At 36.6% G+C, this 21953-nt stretch overlaps 1 protein-coding gene across 1 annotated transcript in view; it reads right to left on the bottom strand.

Annotated features, from left to right (window-relative positions):
• Nucleotides 1-21953, bottom strand: part of LAMA2 (laminin subunit alpha 2) — a 706382-nt gene that overhangs the window by 189826 nt on the left and 494603 nt on the right. Inside the window, exons 30-31 of the mRNA XM_061427935.1 lie at nucleotides 15979-16103; nucleotides 12520-12606 (exon numbers count right to left, since the gene is read on the bottom strand). Of these exons, the coding sequence (XP_061283919.1) occupies nucleotides 12520-12606; nucleotides 15979-16103 (212 nt within the window). The remainder of the gene's footprint in view (nucleotides 1-12519; nucleotides 12607-15978; nucleotides 16104-21953) is intronic.

Here is a 21953-nt window from a genome sequence, read left to right as displayed (position 1 = left end):
ACTCATGCAGTGAAAGAGAAAGAAATTTTCAAACATTTTTGGCTGAAGGAATTCAAATCAGAATATTAATCAAGTATAAATGGTTTTATAATAATCTACTAATGGAAAACTGATATAATAATGAGAAGAATGGGATTCTTGTCAAGATATCAAATTTACATGCATGGGTACAAAGTCACTTCAGTCATGTCCAACTCTGTGTGACCCCATGGACTGTAGACCACCAGGCTCCTCTGTCCATGGAATTCTTCAGGCAAGAATACTGGAGTGGGTTGTTGTTTCCTTCTCCACAAATTTACATAACTGGGGCTAAATGTTTAGTATTCTCTATTAGCTAAGTCTGCCTGTAACAAGCATTCGCAGCTTGGGTGCCATACAGAAACAGGCAATGGGCCCACTACTACTCTAAATTACAAAAAAATTTTTTGAGGTCTTCATTTTTAAATTAGAAATGAATAAAAATTTACATTGATTTCTGGGCTTACCTAGATGCATTCATTTTAGGGGTCAAAATGACCAAATAATTAAAATTATTAACTTTACTAATGAGAAAAAGGAAGCAAGTGGCAATAAATGGCTTCATTTTCTATTTAATTCTTTCCTTTTGATCACATCTTTCTCAAGATAGATTTTTTATTGTGTCTCTCTGGAAGTGGATTATTTGATATAAATAAAATATGTAACACCAACTTCAGAAATTCTACTGGAAATCCAACTGAATGAACCCCAAATGCCAACTGTTTGTCAATCTTCTACCCTTCAGTGAAACAATTCACTTAAGTATATGTTGGTTATGTTACTGTAAGTTTGTGTGCTAAGTTGCTTCAGTTGTGTCCGACTATTTGAGACCCCATGGACTGTAGCCCACCAGATTCCTCTGTGCATGGGATTCTCCAGGCAAGAATACTGGAGTGGGTTGCCATGCCCTTCTCCAGGGGATCTTCCTGACCCAGCGATCAAACCCACATCTCTTAAGGCTCCTGCACTGGCAGGCGGGGTCTTTACCACCAGCACCACCTGGGAAGCCCAAGTAAGTTGGATAACTTTTAAGAGATGCTGACAAGACTATATGCTCTGATTTACCAGCGATGGTCCCAGATTGCCTATTGTCCTGGCGTAAGTGTTAAAAACAGAGTCTCTCAGTTTCCTGGATAACACAATAAATTATATATATATGTAGTTCAGCCTAAATATAATCAACAGCTAGCAAAGTAATGCTCAAAATTCTCTAAGCCAGGCAACAGTACATGTTGCCTGGCTTGTACTCCAGGAAACAATACTCCAATCAACAGTACATGAACTGTGAACTTCCAGATGTTCAAGCTGGATTTAGAAAAGGCAGAGGAACCAGAGATCAAATTGTCATCTGTTGGATCATCGAAAAAGCAAGAGAGTTCCAGAAAAGCATCTACTTCTGTTTTATTGACTATGCCACGGCCTTTGTCTGTGTGGATCACAACAAACTGTGAAAAATTCTTCAAGAGATGGGAATACCAGACCACCTGACCTGCCTCCTGAGAAATCTGTATGCAGGTCAAGAAGCAACAGTTAGAACTGGACATGGAACAACAGACTGGTTCCAAATTGGGAAGGGAGTATGTCAAGGCTGTATATTGTTACCCTGCTTATTTAACTTATATGAAGAGTAAATCATGGGAAATGCTGGACTGGATGAATCACAAGCTGGAATCAGGATTGCTGGGAGAAATGTCAATAACCTCAGATATGAAGATGACACCTCCCTTATGGCAGAAAGTAAAGAAGAACTAAAGAGCTTCTTGATGAAAGTGAAAGAGGAGAATGAAACAGTTGGCTGAAAACTGAACATTCAGAAAGTTTAGATCATGGCATCTGGTCCCATCACTTCGTGGAAAATAGATGAGGAAATAGTAGAAACAGTGACAGACTTTAATTTTTTGGCTCCAAAATCACTGCAGATGGTGACTGCAGCCATGAAATTAAAAGATGCTTGCTCCTTGGAAGAAAAGTTATGACCAACCTAGACAGCATATTGAAAAGCAGAGACATTACCAACAAAGGTCTTTCTAGTCAAAGCTATGGTTTTGCCAGTGGTCATGTATGGATGTGAGAGTTGGCCTATAAAGAAAGCTGAGTGCTGAAGAATTGATGCTTTTAAACTGTGGTGTTGGAGAAGACTCTTGAGAGTCCCTTGGACTGCAAGGAGATCCAACTAGTTCATCCTAAAGGAAATCGGTCCTGAATATTCACTGGAAGGACTGATGCTGCAGCTGAAACTCCAATACTTTGGCCACCTGATGCAAAGACTCATTGGAAAAGACCCTGATGCTGGGAAAGATTGAAGGCAGGAGGAGAAAGGGACAACAGAGGATGAGATGGCTGGATGGCATCACCGACTAAATGGGTATGAGTTTGTGTAAACTCCGGGAGTTGGTGTTGGACAGGGAGGCCTGGCTTGCTGCAGTCTGCAGGGTTACAAAGAGTTGGACACAACTGAGCGACTGAACTGAACTGAAGGATGTTTGTTCAAGAGGCAAACAGAGAAGGAAGACAAGAGACAGTAGGAGATTTAATCCAAAAGTTGTAAACACTAGCCAAATAATCCTGGACCATCTTTAGTGGCCTAGGACTGTAGAAATTTGCACAGCTGACTGTGAATGTTAATTCTTCCTGTGCTGGTTAGAAAAAGCAAAGTGAGAAGAAAATTATCTGTAACATTAGGTTTTTATGCATTTATCATTTTAATATTTTATTTCCAATGTACTATTACAAATGCTCAATAAAGTATCATTAAATAAGTCCACTTAAATTGCTTCTTAACATTTGCTGGTGAAAGAATTCCATTCCAAACAGGTTCAGATTGATTAAATGTTCGAAGAGTTTATTATAAGAGTAACAGAGATAAAGCATGGGTAGTGGTTTCTATGATATAGGGACACTCAAGACATTTAAGCAGCTTTAGACCTGATGAGTTTGGGCAGGTCATAAGGTGATTTAAATCATTTAAGATGCTCTCAGAAGTGAAACAAATTTATTTGGAAGGTTACAATAAAAATTTAAGCAAGACCTTTAGTTTAATTTAGCTGAATAAAAGTAATTTTTCAGGGAAATATAGCCTGATCATTTATATGTTAGAAATGATGAATGTGGAGTGATAACAACATTTGAGAACTGCAAAAACTATTCAAGCCATTCCCATTTGATAGCATATAACCCTGCTCATCTCTATGCTATACAAACTGTTAACTCTTATTGATTAAACATTTATGGATAATAAACATATAAATTTTCTATAATCACTCTAGCTAAGGACAATAATTGTCACTTCAGCATACCCTTCCAATCTCTTCTATATACATGCTTTTATAGATAGTGGAAACTCCAATTTATAAATGTAGCTATAGTATCAAACTTTTTTCATAAGTTATGCCAGATAATCCTCTTGGTGTCCAGGGATGCTTTTAGTTGTCCTCCTACTGGTGTTTACTGGGGCATGAAATGGATATTAGGCTAAGCATGAATACTACAGCACATTGGTGGACATGAAAAAAATATATATATATTCAAATTATGTATATATCTCCACAAAAAATAGCAATATTTTGGATTTTGCCTGCTTTTAGTTATTTCATTGCTACTAATTTCTGTTGGCATGAAAATTGTGAATGTTTTATATATATACTATATATATATATATATATGCAAGTAGTGAATATTTTTTGTGTTTAGAGTTACATAATTATTGAGAAATATATTTTGCAAACTTATAGAAACTGCACTGGACTTTATAAACATATGTTTAACTATTTAGTTATCTATTTACTTCCATGGGCTTCCCAGGTAGCTCAGCTGGTAAAGAATTCTCCTGCAATGCAGGAGACCCCGCTTCGATTCCTGGGTTGGGAAGTTCCCCTAGAGAAGGGATAGGCTACACACTCCAGTATTCTTGGGCTTCTCCGGTGGCTCAGATGGTAAAGAAACCACCTGCAATGTGGGAGACCTGGATTTGATCCGGGGGTTGGGAAGACCTCCTGAAGGAGGGCGCAGCAACCCTCTCCAGTGTTCTTGCCTGGAGAATTCCCATGGACAGAGGAGGCTGGCAGGCTATACGGTTCATGGGGTGGTAAAGAGTCAGACACAACTGAGCTGCTAAGCACATTTATTTCCATTATTAACATATCATTGCTGGTTATAGTAAAAGAAGATTCTTAAATGGTTGATGATAAAATTAATATTGGTTTATATTTGCAAAGAGATTCATAATTTAAGAAAGCTCATAGAAGAATTCAGCCAAGGAGTGGATAAAGCAAGAGATGGAGAAGAAAGGATTCAAGCAATGGTGTGATTCCAGGTAAGTCTTAGCCCAATCCAGGGAAAGGTCTGGAGCATAAATAACATCTCAAGATTTGTTTAACTTTGGGGGAAAGGAGCTGGACTTTTGTACTCATACACTGATGAGTTACTGGACCACTAGACAAAGGGGTTGGGGTAAATCTCGGGCCTTTTTGCCTCTCCTATGGGAGAGGAGACTATGTAGGTTCTCAGACAGGGTATCCTCTACATACCTGATCTTCACAATGTCATTGTAAAGTAGGTACAACATGAAAAAAAAAAAAAAAAGAACTATTCTGATATTATACACAACAAAAGTGGGGCCCAGAAAAGCCTGTGGAGCTCAGTTATGTCCACGATTCTTTATAAAACTTTATATTGCTATCAATTATGCTACAACTGTCATGTGTTTAAAGTTAATAGCTAATATTAGTTGCTCTTTGTTACTTTATGAATAATAAAGCCTACTAAAATGGTGGTGATAAATTTGAGTATCCAAGATAGTACTGACCTTATAGAAAATAATGAATCCAGAAAATGTAAATTACACTCTTCCTAGACAGTCAGTCTAGAACTTTCTTTTTTCTCCCCCACTTAACCTTTATTTCTTTTCTTTTTTAAAAATAAATTTGTTTTAAATGGAGGCTAATTACTTTATAATATTGTGGTGGTTTTTATCATACATTGACATGAATCAGCCACAGGTATACATGTATCACCCCATCCTGAACCTCCCTCCCACCTCCCTCCCCATCCCATCCCTCTGGGTTGTCCCAGTGCACTGGTTTCGAGTGCCCTGTTTCATGCATCAAACTTGGACTGGCGATCTATTTCACATATGGTAATATACATGTTTCAATGCTATTCTCTCAAATCATCCCACCCTCGCCTTCTCCCAGAGTCCAAAAGTCTGTTCTTTATATGTGTCTTTTCTGCTGTCTCGTATATAGGGTCGTCGTTACCGTCTCTCTAAATTCCATATAGATGTGTTAATATCCTGTATTGATGTTTTTACGATTTACTTCACTGTGTATAATAGGCTCCAGTTTCATCCATCTCATTAGAACTGACTCAAATGAGTTCTTCTTAATAGCTGAGTAATATTACATTGTGTATATGTACCACAACTTTCTTATCAGTTCATCTGCAGATGGACATCTAGGTTGCTTCCATGTCCTAGCTGTTGTAAACAGTGCTGTGATGAACATTGGGGTACATGCATCTCTTTCAATTCTGGTTTCCTCAGTGTATATGCCCAGCAGTGGGACTGCTGGGTCGTATGGCAGTTCTATTTCCAGTTTTTTAAGGAATCTCCACACTGTTCTCCACACTGGCTGTCTTAGTTTACATTCCCAACAACAGTGTAAGAAGGTTCCCTTTTCTCCACATCCACTCCAGCATTTATTGTTTGTAGACTTCTAGGTAGCAGCCAGTCTGACTGGTGTGGGATGGTACCTTACTGTGGTTTTGATTTGCATTTCTCTGATAATGAGTGATGTTGAGCATCTTGTCATGTGTTTGTTAGCCAACTGTATGTCTTCTTTGGAGAAATGTCTCTTTAGTCCTTTGGCCCAGTTTTTGATTGGGTTATTTATTTTTCTGGTATTGAGCTGCATGAGCTGCTTGTATATTTTTGAGATTAATTCTTTATCAGTTGCTTCATTTGCTATTATTTTCTCCCATTATGGAAGCTGTCTTTTCACCTTGCTTATAGTTTCCTTCACTGTGCACAAGTTTTTAAGTCTAATAAGGTTCCATCTGTTTATTTTTGCTTTTATTTCCATTACTCTGGAAGGTGGGTCATAGAGGACCTTGCTGTAATTTATGTCAGATGTAATTTATGTTCTGCCTATGTTTTCCCCTAGGAATTTTATAGTTTCTAGTCTTACATTTAGATTTTTAATCCATTTTGAGTTTATTTTTGTGTGCAGTGTCAGAAAATATTCTAGATTCATTTGTTTACAGGTGGTTGACCAGTTTTTCCAGCACTGCTTGTTAAACGGATTGTCTTTTCTCCATTGTATATTTTTGCCTCCTTTATCAAAGACAAGGTGTCCTTGACACCTAGGTGTGTGAATTTATCTCTGGGCTTTCTAGTTTGTTCCATTGGCCTATATTTCTGTCTTTGTGCCAGTACCATACTGTTTGGAAGACTGCAGCTTTGTAGTATAGTCTGAATCAGGCAGGTTGATTCCTCTAGTTCCATTCTTCTTTCTCAAGATTGCTTTGGTGATTCGAGGTTTTTTTGTATTTCCATACGAATTGTGAAATTATTTGTTCTACTTCTATGAAAAATACCATTGGTAGCTTGATGGGGATTCCACTGAATCTACAGATTGCTTTGAGTAGTATGCTCATTTTCACTATATCAATTCTTCTGATCCATGAACATGGTATATTTCTCCATCTATTTGTGTCATCTTTGATTTCTTTCATCAGTGTTTTATAGCTTTCTATATATAGGTCTTTTGTTTCTTTAGGTAAATTTATTCCTAAGTATTTTATTCTTTTCATTGCAATGGTGAATGAGATTGTTTCCTTAAATTCTCTTTCTGCTTTCTCATTGTTAGTGTATAGGAATGTATGGGACTTCTGTGTATTCATTTTATATCCTGCAAATTTACTATATTCATTGATTAGCTCTAGTAATTTTCTGGTGGTGTATTTAGGGTTTTCTATGTACAGGATCACGTCATCTACAAACAGTGAGAGTTTTACTTCTTTTCCAATCTGGATTCCTTTTATTTCTTTTTCTGCTCTGATTGCTGTGGCTAAAACTTCCAAAGCTATGTTGAATAGTAGTGGTGAAAGTGGGCATCCTTATCTTGTTCCTGACTTTAGGGGAAATGTTTTCAATTTTTTGCCATTAAGGATAATGTTTGCTGTGCATTTATCATGTATAGCTTTTATTATGCTGAGGTATGTTGCTTCTATGCTTGCTTTCTGGAGAGTTTTTATCATAAATGGGTGTTGAATTTTGTCAAAGGCTTTCTCTGCATCTATTGAGATAATCATATAGTTTTTATCTTTCAATTTGTCAGTGTGGTGTATACATTGATTTGTAAAGAAGAATCCTTGCATCTCTGGGATTAAGCCCACTTGGTCATGATGTATGATCTTTTTAATATGTTGTTGGATTCTGTTTGCTAGAATTTTGTTGAGGATTTTTGCATCTATGTTCATCAGTGATATTGGCCTGTAGTTTTCTTTTTCTGTGGCACCTTTGTCTGGTTTTGGTATTAGGGTGATGATGGCCTCATAAAATGAGTTTGGGAGTTTACCCTCCTCTGCAATTTTCTGGAAGAGTTTGAGTAGGATTGGTGTTAGCTCTTCTCTGAATTTTTGGTAGAATTCACCTGTGACGTCATCTGGTCCTGGGCTTTTGTTTGTTGGAAGTTTTTTGATTACAGTTTCAATTTCCATGCTTATGATGAATCTGTTAAGATTTTCTGTTTCTTCCTGGTTTAGTTTTAGAAGGTTATACTTTTCTAAGAATTCTTCCATTTCTTCCAAGTTGTCCATTTTATTGGCACATCGTTGCTGATAGTAGTCTCAAGATCCTTTGTATTTCTGTGTTGTCTTCTGTGATTTCTCCATTTTCATTTCTAATTTTGTTGATTTGATTCTTCTCCCTTTTTCTCTTGATGAATCTGGCTAATGGTTTTTCTATTTTATATATCTTCTCAAAGAACCAGTTTTTAGTTTTCTTGATTCTTGCTCTAGTCTCCTTTGTTTCTTTTTCATGTATTTCTGCTGTGATTTTTATGATTTCTTTCCTTCTACTAACCCTGGGTTTCTTCATTTCTCCTTTTTCTGGTTGCTTTAGGTGTAAAGTTAGGTTATTTATTTGATTTTTCCCTTGCTTATTGAGGTAAGCTTGTATTGCTATGAACCTTTCTCTTAGCACTGCTTTTACTGAATCCCATAGGTTTTGGGTTGTCATGTTTTCATTTTCATTTGTTTCTATGCATATTTTGATTTCTTTTTGTGATTTGTGAGTTATTCAGAAGTGTGTTGTTTAGCCTCCATCTGTTTGTATTTTTAATAGTATTTTTTCCTGTAGTTGACATCTAATCTTACTGCATTGTGATGAGAAATGATACCTGAAATGATTTCAATTTTTTTGAATTTACCAAGGCTAGATTTATGCATCAGGATGTGATTTATCCTGGAGAGTGTTCTATGTGCACTTGAGAAAAAGGTGAAATTCTTTGTTTTTGGGTGAAATGTCCTATAGATATCAACTAGGTCTAACTGGTATCATTTAAAGCTTGTGTTTCCTTGCTAATTTTCTGTTTGGTTGACCTATCCATAGGTGTGAGTAGGGTATTAAAGTTTGCCACTATAATTTGTTACTGTTAATTTCCCCTTTCACATTTGTTAACATTTGCCTTACGTATCAAGGTACTCCTATGTTGGGTGCATATATATTTATAATTGTTATATCTTCTTCTTGGATTGATCCTTTGATCATTATGTAGTGTCCTTCTTTGTCTCTTTTCACGGCCTTTATTTCAAAGTTAATTTTATCTGAGATGAGTATTTCTACTCTTGTTTCCTTTTGGTCTCTATTTGCATGAAATATCAATTTCCAGTCCTTCACTTTCAGTCTGTATGTGTCCCATGGTTTGAGGTGGTCTATTGTATAGGGGTCTTATTTTTGTATCCATTCAGCCAGTCTTTGTCTTTTGGTTGGGGCATTCAACCCATTTACATTTAAGGTAATTATTGGTAAGTATGATCACATTGCCATGTGCTTTGTTGTTTTGGGTTCGAGTTTATAAATCTTTTCTGTGCTTCCTGTCTAGAGAAGATCCTTTAGCATGTGTTGAAGAGCTGGTTTGGTGGTGCTGAATTCTCTCAGCTTCTGCTTGTCTATAAAGCTTTTGATTTCTCCTTCATATCTGAATGAGATCCTTACTAAGTACAGTAATCTGGGCTATAGGCTATTTTCTTTCATTGCTTTAAGTATGTCCTGCCATTCCCTTATGGCCTGAAGAGTTTCTATTGAAAGATCAGCTGTTATCCTAATGGGGATCCCCTTGTGTATAATTTGTTGCCTTTCCCATGCTGCTTTTAATATTTGCTCTTTGTGTTTGATATATGTTATTTTGATTAAGATGTGTCTTGGGGTGTTTTGCCTTGGGTTTATCCTGTTTGGGACTCTGTGGTTTCTTGGACTTGGGTGGCTATTTCCTACCCCATTTTAGGGAAGGTTTCAACTCTTATCTCCTCAACCATTTTCTCAAGCTCTTTCTTTTTGTCTTCTTCTGGAACACCTATGATTCATTTGTTAGGGTGTTTAACATTGTCCCAGAGGTCTCTGAGGTTGTTTTCATTTCTTTTAATGTTTTTTTCTTTTTTTGTCTCTGCTTCATTTATTTCCACCATTCTATCTTTCACCTCACTTATCCTTTTTTCTGCCTCATTTATTCTACTGTTGGTTCCCTCCAGAGTGCTTTTGATATCAGTTATTACATTATTCATTATTGATTGACTCTTCTTTATTTCTTCTAGGTCCTTGCTAAACATTTCCTGCATCTTCTCAATCCTTATCTCTAGTCTATTTATCTGTAACTCCATTTTGTTTTCAAGATTTTGGATCATCTGTACTATCGTTATTCTGAATTCTTTTTCAGGAAGACTCCCTATATCCTCTTCTTTAGTTTGATTTGGTGGGCATTTATCATATTCCTTTACCTGCTAAATATTTCTCTGCCTTTTAATTTTGTTTAGATTGCTGTGTTTGGGGTGCCATTTTGTAGCCTGGAAGTTTGTGGTTTCTCTTTATTGTGGAGCCTGATCCCTGTGGGTTGGGTTGGACTAGGGGCTTGTCAAGGTTTTCTGGTCAGGGGATCTTAAGTCTTTGTTCTGATGGGTGGAGCCCTTCTCTCTGGAGTGCAATGAAGTGTCCAGTAGTGAGTTGGGTGTCTATGGGTTTGGCATGGTTTTGAAAGCCTGTCTTTTAATGCACAGGGCTTTGCTGGAGAATTATTGTCGTTAGTGTTCCTGCTTTGCTGGAGAATTATTGTCATTATGTCTTGCACTGGAACTTGTTGGCTCTTGGGTGGAGCTTGGTTTCAGTGTAGGTATCGAGATTTTTGGGTGAGCTCTTTTCTATTAATTTTCCCTGGAATCAGGAGTTCTTTGATGTAGAACTGTGTTTCTTAACTTGCTATTTGTATTACAGTTAGCATTCCATTTAATAATTACAGTTCAGTTCAGTTCAGTCACTCAGTCATGGCCAACTCTTTCCCATGGATTGCAGCATGCCAGGCCTCCCTGTCCATCATCAACTCCCTGAATTTACTCAAACTCATGCCCATTGAATCGGTGATGCCATCCAGCCATCTCATCCTCTGTCATCCCCTTCTCCTCCTGCCTTCAATCTTTCCCAGCACTGGGGTCTTTTCCAATGAGTCAGCTCTTTGCATCAGGTGGCCAAAGTACTAGAGTTTCAGCTTCAACATCAGTCCTTCCAATGAACATCCAGGACTGATCTCCTTTAGGATGGACTGATTGGATCTCCTTGCAGTCCAAGGGACTCCCAAAGTTCTACTCCAACAACACAGTTCAAAAGAATCAATTCTTCAGTGCTCAGTTTTGTTAATAGTCCAACTCTCACATCCATTCATGACTACTGGAAAAACCACAGTTTTGACTAGATGGACCTTTGTTGGCAAAATAATGTCTCTGCTTTTTAATATGCTGTCTAGGTTGATCATAACTTTTCTTCCAAGGAGTAAGCATCTTTTAATTTCATGGCTGCAATCATCATCTGGAGTGATTTGGAGCCAAAAAATATAAAGTCTACCACTGTTTCCACTGTTTCCTCATCTATTTTACATGAAGTGATGGGATCAGAGGCCATGGTCTTTGTTTTCTGAATTGAGCTTTAAGCCAACTTTTTCACTCTCCTCTTTCACTTTCATCAAGAGGCTCTTTAGTTCTTCACTTTCTGCCGTAAGGGTGGTGTCATCTGCATATCTGAGGTTATTGATATTTCTCCTGGCAATCTTGATTCCAGCTTGTGCTTCCTCCAGCCCAGCGTTTCTCATGATGTACTCTGCATAGAAGTTAAATAAGTAGGGTGACAATATACAGCCTTGATGTACTCCTTTTCCTATTTGGAACCAGTCTGTTGTTCCATGTCCAGTTCTAACTGTTGCTTTCTGACCTGCATACAGGTTTCTCAAGAGGCAGGTCAGGTGGTCTGGTATTCCCATCTCTTTCAGAATTTTCCACAGTTTATTGTTATCCACAGTCAAAGGCTTTGGCATAGTCAATAAAGCAGAGATAGATGTTTTTCAGGAACTCTCTTGTATTTTCAGTGATTCAGTGGATGTTGGCAATTTGATCTCTTGTTCCTCTGCCTTTTCTAAAATCAGCTTGGGCATCTGGAAGTTCACAGTTCATGTATTGTTGAAGCCTAGCTTGGATAATTTTGAGCATTACTTTACTAGTGTGTGAGATGAGTGCAATAGTGTGATAGTTTGAGCATTCTTTGGCATTGCCTTTCTTTGGGATTGGAATGAAAACTGACCTTTTCCAGTCTTGTTGCCACTGCTGAGTTTTCCAAATTTGCTGGCATATTGAGTGCAGCACTTTCAAAGCATCAATCTTTAGGATTTGAAATAGCTCAACTGATAACTACATACACGCATTATTAGAATTTGTAAAAATATGGTGAGAGGAAGCCTTTAAATAATATTTTTTGTATGTATGTTGAAAAGGAGAACCAATTAACACTTTAATATTTGGACTGTGCTAATTAAGAATGCTTGATACAATTTATATTCTGAACTTTGTATATAATTGGTGATGTAGTGCCAGAGTTCTCAGAATAGTAACATGCATGTAGTAAGTGCCCACCAATATTTCCCAATGAACTAGAATTAGAATTATGTATCACCAGGCTTTTGTTATTGTTAAATACACATAACATTTTGAAATTGATTTATTTGTTCTTGTAAAATGCTCTCTTTCTCCCTTCCAATCTATATTAGGGTGTGTATGTATATATATATGTGCTAAAATATAAACTTTCTTTGGGTAAACTCTAAAGATAGAAAAATACTTTTGAAAGCTTATAAACTATGAGAGAACATGAAAATGACATTGTAAAAATAATGAATACTTTTCTACTATGATCCTTCGTTATACGATCTCTATGCATCATTGCTCTCTATGTCTCATAACTGTTCGTACCTTTCACAGTACTTCCCTTCATATCCCCGTGGGCAAGCTGTGCAGCGGTAATCATCCAGGCCTTCCATGATACAAGATGGGCTGAAACTGAATCAGAAAAGAAATAAAGATTGAAAAAATCATTTGACTTATTTATTTTTATAAATTTAAGCAATTCTATCTAATATCTAGATGATTGGAACTGTTTTTTGATGGTTACAAATGTCATATTTGTAATTATAAGTTCCTATTCAAGGGTATGGAGAAGGCAATGGCACCCCACTCTGGTACTCTTGCCTGGAAAATCCCATGGACGGAGGAGCCTGGTAGGCTGCAGTCCATGGGGTTGCTAAGAGTCAGACATGACTGAGCGACTTCACTTTCACTTTTCACTTTCATGCATTGGAGAGGGAAATGGCAACCCACTCCAGTATTCTTGCCTGGAGAATCACAAGGACGGGGGAGCCTGGTGGGCTGCTGTCTATGGGGTCGCACAGAGTCGGACACGACTGAAGCGACTTAGCAGCAGCAGCATTCAAGGGTAATGGGCTTCCCTGGTGCCTCTGTGGTAAAGATTCTGCCTGCAAAAAGATGTGAGTTTGATCCTTGGGTCAGGAAGATCCTCTAGAGAAGGAAATGGCAACTCACTCCAGTATTTTTGTCTGGAAAAACCCCTTGAACAGAGGGGCTTGGCAGGCTATAGTCCATGGGGTTGCAATGAGTCAGATATGACTTAATGATTGAACAACAACATTCAAGGGTAGGATATCACAACTAAATATTACTAATAATAGTTAACAAATAAAGAAGGTTGTTTCTTGATGAATTAACAATGCATGACACTGACCATGTTAAAACTGTGAAGTTTTAATAATTATATGACAGTCATGAAAATATCAAACATCCAGAAAAAGGGTGCTATTTTTCATGAATTAAAATAAAAACATGATGAGAATTCCTGCATATTTGTCAGACAGTAGAATAAGTATTATTGAATATCTTTCAGGTTAAAAAAAATGGGGACACAAAAGCAATTTAATTTTTTTATTACTTATCCCAAATTGCCATTGGCATTTCAATGCATTAAGTGTGAATAGATGTTTCACTTAAAATAAAGACTGTCTTTTGTAATTTACATATGGATTTCAAACTACGTTTTACTTTAAATACAAAATAATGTGATCTAGTGTAAGGAAATAAGACAGGAAATCTTTCTGTATGAAAATTAGTAAGATGTTCTAACAATTTCTAACAATTTCCGGTTTCCCTATTTCTGTTAATGACTACCACTGGAGCTCAATTTGGCTACAAAGCCCTGGCTTCAACACTTGCCTTGCCTAAACCTGTCATATCTAATTAGTTATCAGTTCTACAGAGTCACATTCAACAATCTATCTTCTTGTATTTTCCTCACATCCATCCTTTTGTCTCTATTTTTGTTGCTATTACCTTTTTTCAGGTTCTAATTATCTTTTGCCTAAACTAGTGCAATAGCTTTTTAATTAGTCTCTTTGCTTTTCTTATTTTCCTGTTTCAGTTCATTATACTCAATTCCATCATAATAGTCTTCCTAAATTGTGGCTCTGATCACATTAATCTTTTAAATAAAAATTTGTAGTGTTTCCTCATTACATAGAAAATTAAATAGCAATTTCTTAGACTGGTATTCAAGGATTTCTACAGTATGGCCTCCATTCTCTTATTCATTCATCTGTAATTATAAAATTCTATTTGAACCCATGCTCCAAACTCTTACTGGTTCTTAAAAGTGATTTGTGCTTCCTGCTTCTAAGCTTTTACTCTATAAATTTTCTACTATCTCTGCCAGTAAAAACTCTTCAATCCGTTGTAAATTTAATAATTTAAATAAACTTAAAATTTATTATGCATGTTCAGTTGTGTCTTTTTGTGACCTCATGAACTGTAGCCTGCCAGGCTCCTCTGTCCATGGGATTCTCCAGGTAAGAATACTGGAGTGGGTTGCCATTTCCTCCTCCAGGGAATCTTCCCTGAACCAGTACCTCCTGTGGCTCCTTCATTGGCAGGTGGATTCTTTATCACTGAGCCACCTAGGAAGCCAAAACTTTATTATTAATATTATTAATTTTTTAATATATTCTTTGAGTTTCCAAAATCAAGTGTGGTACTTTGTGCCTTCAAATTTCCTTTAAATCTAAGTTGACCTCTCTGAAGACACCCATTTAACTGTGAGCCTCTCCAAGAGATGTTCTGCTTCTTTTTTATATATCCTGTAGCTTTTGTTATAGTTCACTCTACAGTAAATTATCAATTAATTATTAATTCCCATTTTAATAAACCATAAATTAAATACCTTTCTCTTGTTCAGCTCAGTTCATCAGAGGTAGATTAGGGAAAGGAGGATGAAAATAATATATTTCACACACCAACCACTTTTGCTCAATGAATTATAAGATCATGCATTTTATCCTCATCAATATCCCATTTATCTAAAAATTCACATTTGATATCCTATGCAAGACATATGTTCTGTTCAACCAAAAATGGATGCTTGTAGAGGAAAGGGAGATAATCACATGAAAATGTTTTCAAAATGTAAACAAAGCCAAAGATGGGGTGGGGGGGAATAAAAAAACGGAATAGGTAGAACTGTCTCTTCATCTGAGTTGCTTTATGGTTCTTATACACTAAAGATAAGGTGTCTAGGATTCTAATTCTGAACAAAGTGCCCTACATTCCTTCAAAAGCAAATTCTTAGAGAAAAAAATTACCCTACCGTGTAGAGATTGAATTCTATAAATCATTTAAAAGAAAGTGCAGATTGTCTTAGCAAAAAGGTAAGTGAAAACACCTAGGGGTTTTCATCAATACATAAACCAATGCAGAATGTTCTGACAGCACTGAAATAAAATATGCCTGCATTTGCTTCCCCTTATGGCTGTGTTTCCATGGTACCAAGCTTGGATTATCTTAACAGAAAGAGGGCCTTGATTCTGGGAGATACTGACTTCTTTTGGAGCATAACAATAAGTCATCTTGCTGGAACCACATTATTTTTCAATTATCTGCCTGATAATTCTTATCAGTCATGAACTAAACACAGAAAATGAATGGAAACAGCTATAAAATTTATATACTATGCATCAAACAATCCCTCATAGCTGAAGTTATTGCATAATTATATGAAAACACTAGGTCTTTCTAAAAACTTATAAGATTATACACATTTGTACATAAATTATTTATTTCATAAATATATGTTAACATTGGTATTTACATTTTAATTAATAAGCATTATTTACTTGGGACAGAGTTTTAAAGGAAAAAGGAACCATAGAGTATTAAGTGCTCACTTTTGTCATGTTTTTATATTGTTTAAAAAATCTATCTTAAATTGAGATTTTTGTCTACATGAAAAAAATAGCTAAATCACAGAAAAGTCCATGTGCTACACAGATGGTGTTACTGATTGGGAAATATGGTAATATTTCTCAGTCTTACTTGTTGCTGGAAGAAATTAGAGGACAAGCACATTGCTGACAGTCATTTGGCAATCCCTTGACAATGCCATAATAACCAAGAGCACATCGTTCACAGAAGTCACCAGCAGTATGATGTTGACAATTCTGCAAAGGAAGAGGAGTTTGTTTTGAAAGTAATGACAGAATGTAATTTATCATAGAGCTCCCCACCTATGAGTTTGTGTGCTCCTGTGAACACACACACACACACATACACACACCCCATTGACAGAACTCAGTTATTAACCCTACATCTATTTTAAAATTTATTTATTTTTAATTGAAGGATAATTGCTTTACAGAATTCTGTTGCTTTCCGTCAAACCTTAACATGAGTCAGTCATAGGTGTACATATGTCCCCTTCCTCTTGAACCTCCCTCCCATCTCCTTCCCCTCTAGATTGTTAAAGAGCCCCTGTTTGCATTCCCTGAGACATACAGCAAATTCCCATTGGCTATCTATTTTACATATGGTAATGTAAGTTTCCATGTTACTCTCTCTATACATCTCACCCTCCCTTCCCCTCTCCCTATGTCCATAAGTCTGTTCTGTATGTTTGTTTGTCCACTGCTGCCTTGCAAACAAATTCATCAGAACCATTTTTCTAGATTCCACATATATGTGTTAGTATACGATATTTATTTTTCTCTCTCTGACTTACTTCACTCTGTATAATAGGCTCTACGTTCATCCACCTCATTAGACTGACTCAAATGCCTTCCTTTTTATGGCTGAGTAATATTCCTTTGTTAATATGTACATATTTTTAAAAGAAGCTCTTTCATTTGAGAAGTTAATACTGGGCTGTTGTAGCGATAATGGCAAGAGTTTCTGTTCTCTTTTCCTTACATCAGTCTCTCTGAATTAATTTTCCTCTTATTCTAATCTGGGGAATAGACTTCACAAATTTCTAAAATTTATTGTATCATCTGGCTATTTATGTTTCTTCTCTACAAGGTGTTAAAAAAGTGCTAAAAATCCTAAGGTCTTGGTGCCTGACCATCAGTGGGCTTTTTGAAACTAAACCAAGGTGGAAAGCATAAATATCTTAAGAGAAAACAATTATTAAAAAAAAAAAAAAAAGTCAGCCTTGTTTCCAGATTAAGAATGTTATTCATCTAATTCTTGCCAAGTGTTGACTGTTCTCTATAGACAGAGAGGACCCAATCTGAAACCAGGGGTCTCAAGTCAGTATTTTCTTTTAATGTTTGCATAATAAGAGGTATTTGGGTAACACGTTTTAACACATTTCCAAAAGAAAATGAGAACAGTTTTGGAATATTGTTTCACCACAAACAATAACTTAAGTCACTTCCTCTGACTCTTTTTGAGAGTTTATGCTATTCTCTGGGGAGAAACCATGGCATTATCACAGTGAATTTTGGAACCCTGTCTATTGTTTCATTTTTTGGTGTTATGTTGAAAATACATTGTGTTACAAATAAGATTTTATAATTCGCTGTTAAATTGATCTACTTTTCTAACAGGATACAAATATCAAATCTTCTAATTCTCCAACTCTCTCTCAACAGATGTTAGCTTCTTATTTTCAGGGAAAAGGAAGTCCTCATTTGGTGTTCCCTCATCTTCCTGCCAAACAACAGACCATCTTTTCTGCCTCACTTTCCTTCCTGTCAATGTTTAGTTCTGTCCACAAGAAGTAGTGCATTGTTCTTTGTCTAAAGCTGCTCTCCTCCTAAACTCTCATTTAGAAAAAAGGCCTTCTTTGTCTCCTATTACGTCCAGCATCTGCATTTTCTCCTTCTTTGATGGCTTACTTCCACTGACAGTTGAGATTGGTTAAGCCTTTCATGTTAAAAAAAAAAAAAAAAATCTCTGGGATCTCATGTTTCTGGACAACTTCCATCTTATCTTTGATAGGTTTATTAAAAACACTATTCACATTGCTAGTCTCTACTTCCTCTTTTTCACCTCTTCATTTTTTAACGAAGGCTTTAAACATACATATATTCTTTTTCAGATTCTTTTCCATTATAGGATATTACAAGATATTGAGTATAGTTTCCTGTGCTATACAGTAGGTCCATGCTGTTTATTTTATTTTATATATAGTAGCATGTATATATTAACCCTAAACTCCTAATTTACTTCCCCTCTGACCCCAAATAGGCTTCTGATTTCACCACTGGAACATACGTCCAGGCTCATAAATATGATCTTTCTTGCTAAATCAAAATTTACTGACAATAATCTGTCTTCATGATATATGAACCATCTGCAGCAGCTGATATTCCTTGCCATCATTAGGTTGACATTTTCTCTTTCTACAACAGTATATGAACCAAGAACTTCCAAATGTACAAGCTGGATTTAAAAGAGGCAGAGGAACCAGTGAAGAGGAACTAGAGTCTTTTGATGAAGGTGAAAGAGGAGAATGAAAAAGCTGGCTTAAAACTCAACATTCAAAAAACTAAGATCATGGCATCTGGATGGGGGCATCTGTCATGGCAAATAGATGGGGGAAAAAGTGAAGATAGTGACAGACTTTATTTTCTTGGGCTCCAAAATCACTGTGAATGGTGACTGCAGCAATGAAATTAAAAGATGCTTGCTCCTAGGAAAACAGCTATGACAAATCTTGACAGCATATTAAAAAAGTAGAGATATCATTTTGCTGACAAAGGTCCACATTGTCAAAGCTATGGTTTTTCCAGTAGTCATGTATAGCTGTGAGAGGTGAACCATAAAGGCTGAACGCCGAAGAATTGATGCTTTTGAACTGTGGTTTTGGAGAGGACTCTTGAGAGTCCCCTGGACTGCAAAGAGATCCAACCAGTCAATCTTAAAGGAAATCAACCCTGAATATTCATTGGAAGGACTGATGCTGAAGCTCCAATACTTGGCCAATTGATGCAAAGAGCTCACTCATTGGAAAAAGCTCTAATGCTGGGAAAGATTAAGGGCAAAAGGAAAAAGGGATGATTAGAGGATGAGATGGTTGGATGGCATCACTGACTCAATGGACATGAGTTTGAGCAAGCTCTAGGAAATAGTGAAGGGCAGGAAGCCTGGTGTGCTTCAGTGCATGGGGTTACAGATTTGGACATGACTTAGTGACTGAACAATAAAATGGTTTCTCTAATAGTACAGTGTACTGAGTGATTTCCTCCCTCTGTGGCTACTCTTTTTTATCTTCCTTCATGGATTTTTTTTCTTCTTTCTGTTGAGTAAGATTGGTCCTTTCTAACTTTGGCTCTCATTTCTTTTCTTTCTCTTTCCTACATTTTCTACCTTTGTCATTTCAACCATTACTAGAACTTCAGCTATCAGAGCTTCCCAGGTGGTGCCAGTGGTAAAGAACCCACCTGCCAATTCAAGAGACATAAGGGAAGCAAGTTCCATCCCTGAGTCGGGAAGATCCCCTGGAAGAGGAAATGGCAACCTGCTGGAGTACTCTTGCTGGAGAATCTCATGGACAGAGGAGCCTGGTGGGCTACAGTCCATGGGGTCACAAACAGTCAGACATGACTGATGTGACAGCACATAGCATAGCATAGCAGCTATCATCTATCTTTCCCAAAGTCTAAATTTTATATATTCTGCCTAATATCGATCTCTAATGAGTTCCATACTTAAGTTTCTAATTGCTTCTTAGATAGATCTTCTTGTATACCACAAAAGTATTTGAATGAGAAACCTCAAAAATTAAGCTCATCTCTTTCAAAATCTCCTAATACTCCTGTATTTCCCATTTAATTTGGGGTCACTATCATCTCTCTGGCATAGCAAGAAAGACCTTTATAATTCAGCCTCTGCTTACTCCTCCAGTCTTCTGTCTAGCCACTGTAACCTTCACACTGTATGCTAAAGCTATATAGGACTATCTGAAATTCTCAAATTATGCAGTGCTTCCTCTTACCTCTGGGAGTTTTCATATGCAAATATCTTGTTCTGGGATGTTTTTCCTCCTCTTACTTGGCTAACACGTATTCATTCAGCTCTCATTTTCACTGTCTCTTTCTCTGATAAACATTCCCTGATGCCTGAAGTCTGGGCTAAATTCTCCTTGCTCAACACAGTGGCTGAAATATGTTGACATTCAATGACTATTTTGAATGAAATGACTGCATAAATGAATGTACTTTCTAGGTATTATAGATGAATACTGGTTAGGCTTCTTAAGATGAAAAGGTCAAGTTTCAAGTCTAAAGAATTTACAGTAAGGTGGCTAGCAGGGAAAGAGGATTTGTCGTATTTGGATACTGATTTAAGTACCATAATCCTCTCTTTTTCAATCATCCAAAGGAATCACTTGTATTTTAGCAAGAAAATAGCCATTTCATATTTAACAGTAGCATAGTGAGAGATAATGGTTCCAAGATAAAATAATTATCTGTGAATTCCAGTCTCAAATCATTCAGCAAGTTGCCAAATGATGAAAGAGTGTTAACTGGGGAGTGCTTTAAGAACATACTTTATAGTTATAGAAATGAGCAGATGCCCCAAAATACATGGTATCTTAAACAATAATTGTTAACATTTGCCTTTGTTAAAACAAAAACAAAAAAAAAAACAACCTGCATAATAAATTATTTATGTAACCTACTGTAACACTGATAAGTGAGTCAACACAAAAAATAATGCTGATCATTACTAAAAATACAGATATTTAAAAATATGGCTTGTTTCTTTTATACCTATAACTCTGTGTAATTTCTACGCAGAGAAAGCAAATACTTGAACTTTCTCTGGACAGTCAATCTTTCACAGGGTTGCTGACATACTAAACTTGGTTAACTGAATTAAATGCCCCACTTAGCCCCACAAACACAGCACACAAATCATGATGCTATTTTTGAAACTTTTTACATCAATCTTTCATATGACTTTCCTGTTTCCTTTGAAATAGAGGACATAATATTTTTCTTATACAGAAATTAATCTTTAGAAAAAAATTTTATGTGTTAGATGCCTAAAGAGAAGTTTAATAATCTGGAGATTAATATATGCCAGTATCATTTCAATAGTAGATTACAATATATAGCATTCGTTTTTGTTTTTTGTACATGGGAAAACGGGGTATTCATTCCTTCCACTAAATCAAATGAATATTGTATTAATATTTGGTATCTTTGAACTAAGGTGAGAAGTTACTATTTTTCTTTATAGGGATGCCTCTTCACACTCCTTGACATATTATTAAATGCATGGATTCTCAACGGCAGCCCTTTTCATCTTGTATAACCATAAGCTACATAGTTTTTCCTTATGCCGAATGAAAACTTGTTTCACTCTAATTTTCAGTTAGTAACCCAAGTTCTGCCTTCCGAAGCTATGCAGATTAAATCCTCCCTGGTGGCTCAGAAGGTAAAGACTGCCTGTGGTGCAAGAGACCTGGGTTTGATCCCTGGGTTGGGAAGATTCCCTGGAGAAGACAATGGCTACCCATTCCAGTACTCTTGCCTGAAGAATCCCATGGACAGAGGAGCCTGATGGGCTACAGTCCATGGGGTCACAGAGTGGGATAGGACTGAGTGACTAACACTTTCACTTCCACAAAGCTTTTCCTTGTGCTGATTGAAAACGTTTCACTCTAATTTCAATTAGGGACCCAAGCTCTGCCTCCTGAAGCTATGCAGATTAAGTCTAATTTCCATTTCCCAGGGAAAGTCTTCAAATATCTTAAGTACATTATTACTTCCTAAATCTTTTTTTCGAGCTAAACAGTTAACAACCCTGATTAGTCAGAATTTCTCTTAAAATAGAGATTCTAAATCTCACAAATATATTTAACATACTTCCATCCTTGATCTTGATCTTATACAAGTGAATCTATATAGTAAAATAAGAACTCCTATTTCATAGAAATTGCTATTATGTGTCATTCCCTCTGTTTTTTACCTTAAACACTAGTATATAAATTCCTAGAGGGCAATACCCACACATTCCTTATCTTTATATTCCCAGAACCCACCACTATGCCTGAACATGGT

The sequence above is a fragment of the Bos javanicus genome, chromosome 9, assembly GCF_032452875.1.
Source record: "Bos javanicus breed banteng chromosome 9, ARS-OSU_banteng_1.0, whole genome shotgun sequence".
Taxonomy (NCBI): Eukaryota; Metazoa; Chordata; class Mammalia; order Artiodactyla; family Bovidae; genus Bos; species Bos javanicus.
The sequence above is the reverse complement of the archived record's forward strand: the minus strand, read 5'-3'. Positions and strand labels throughout refer to the sequence as shown.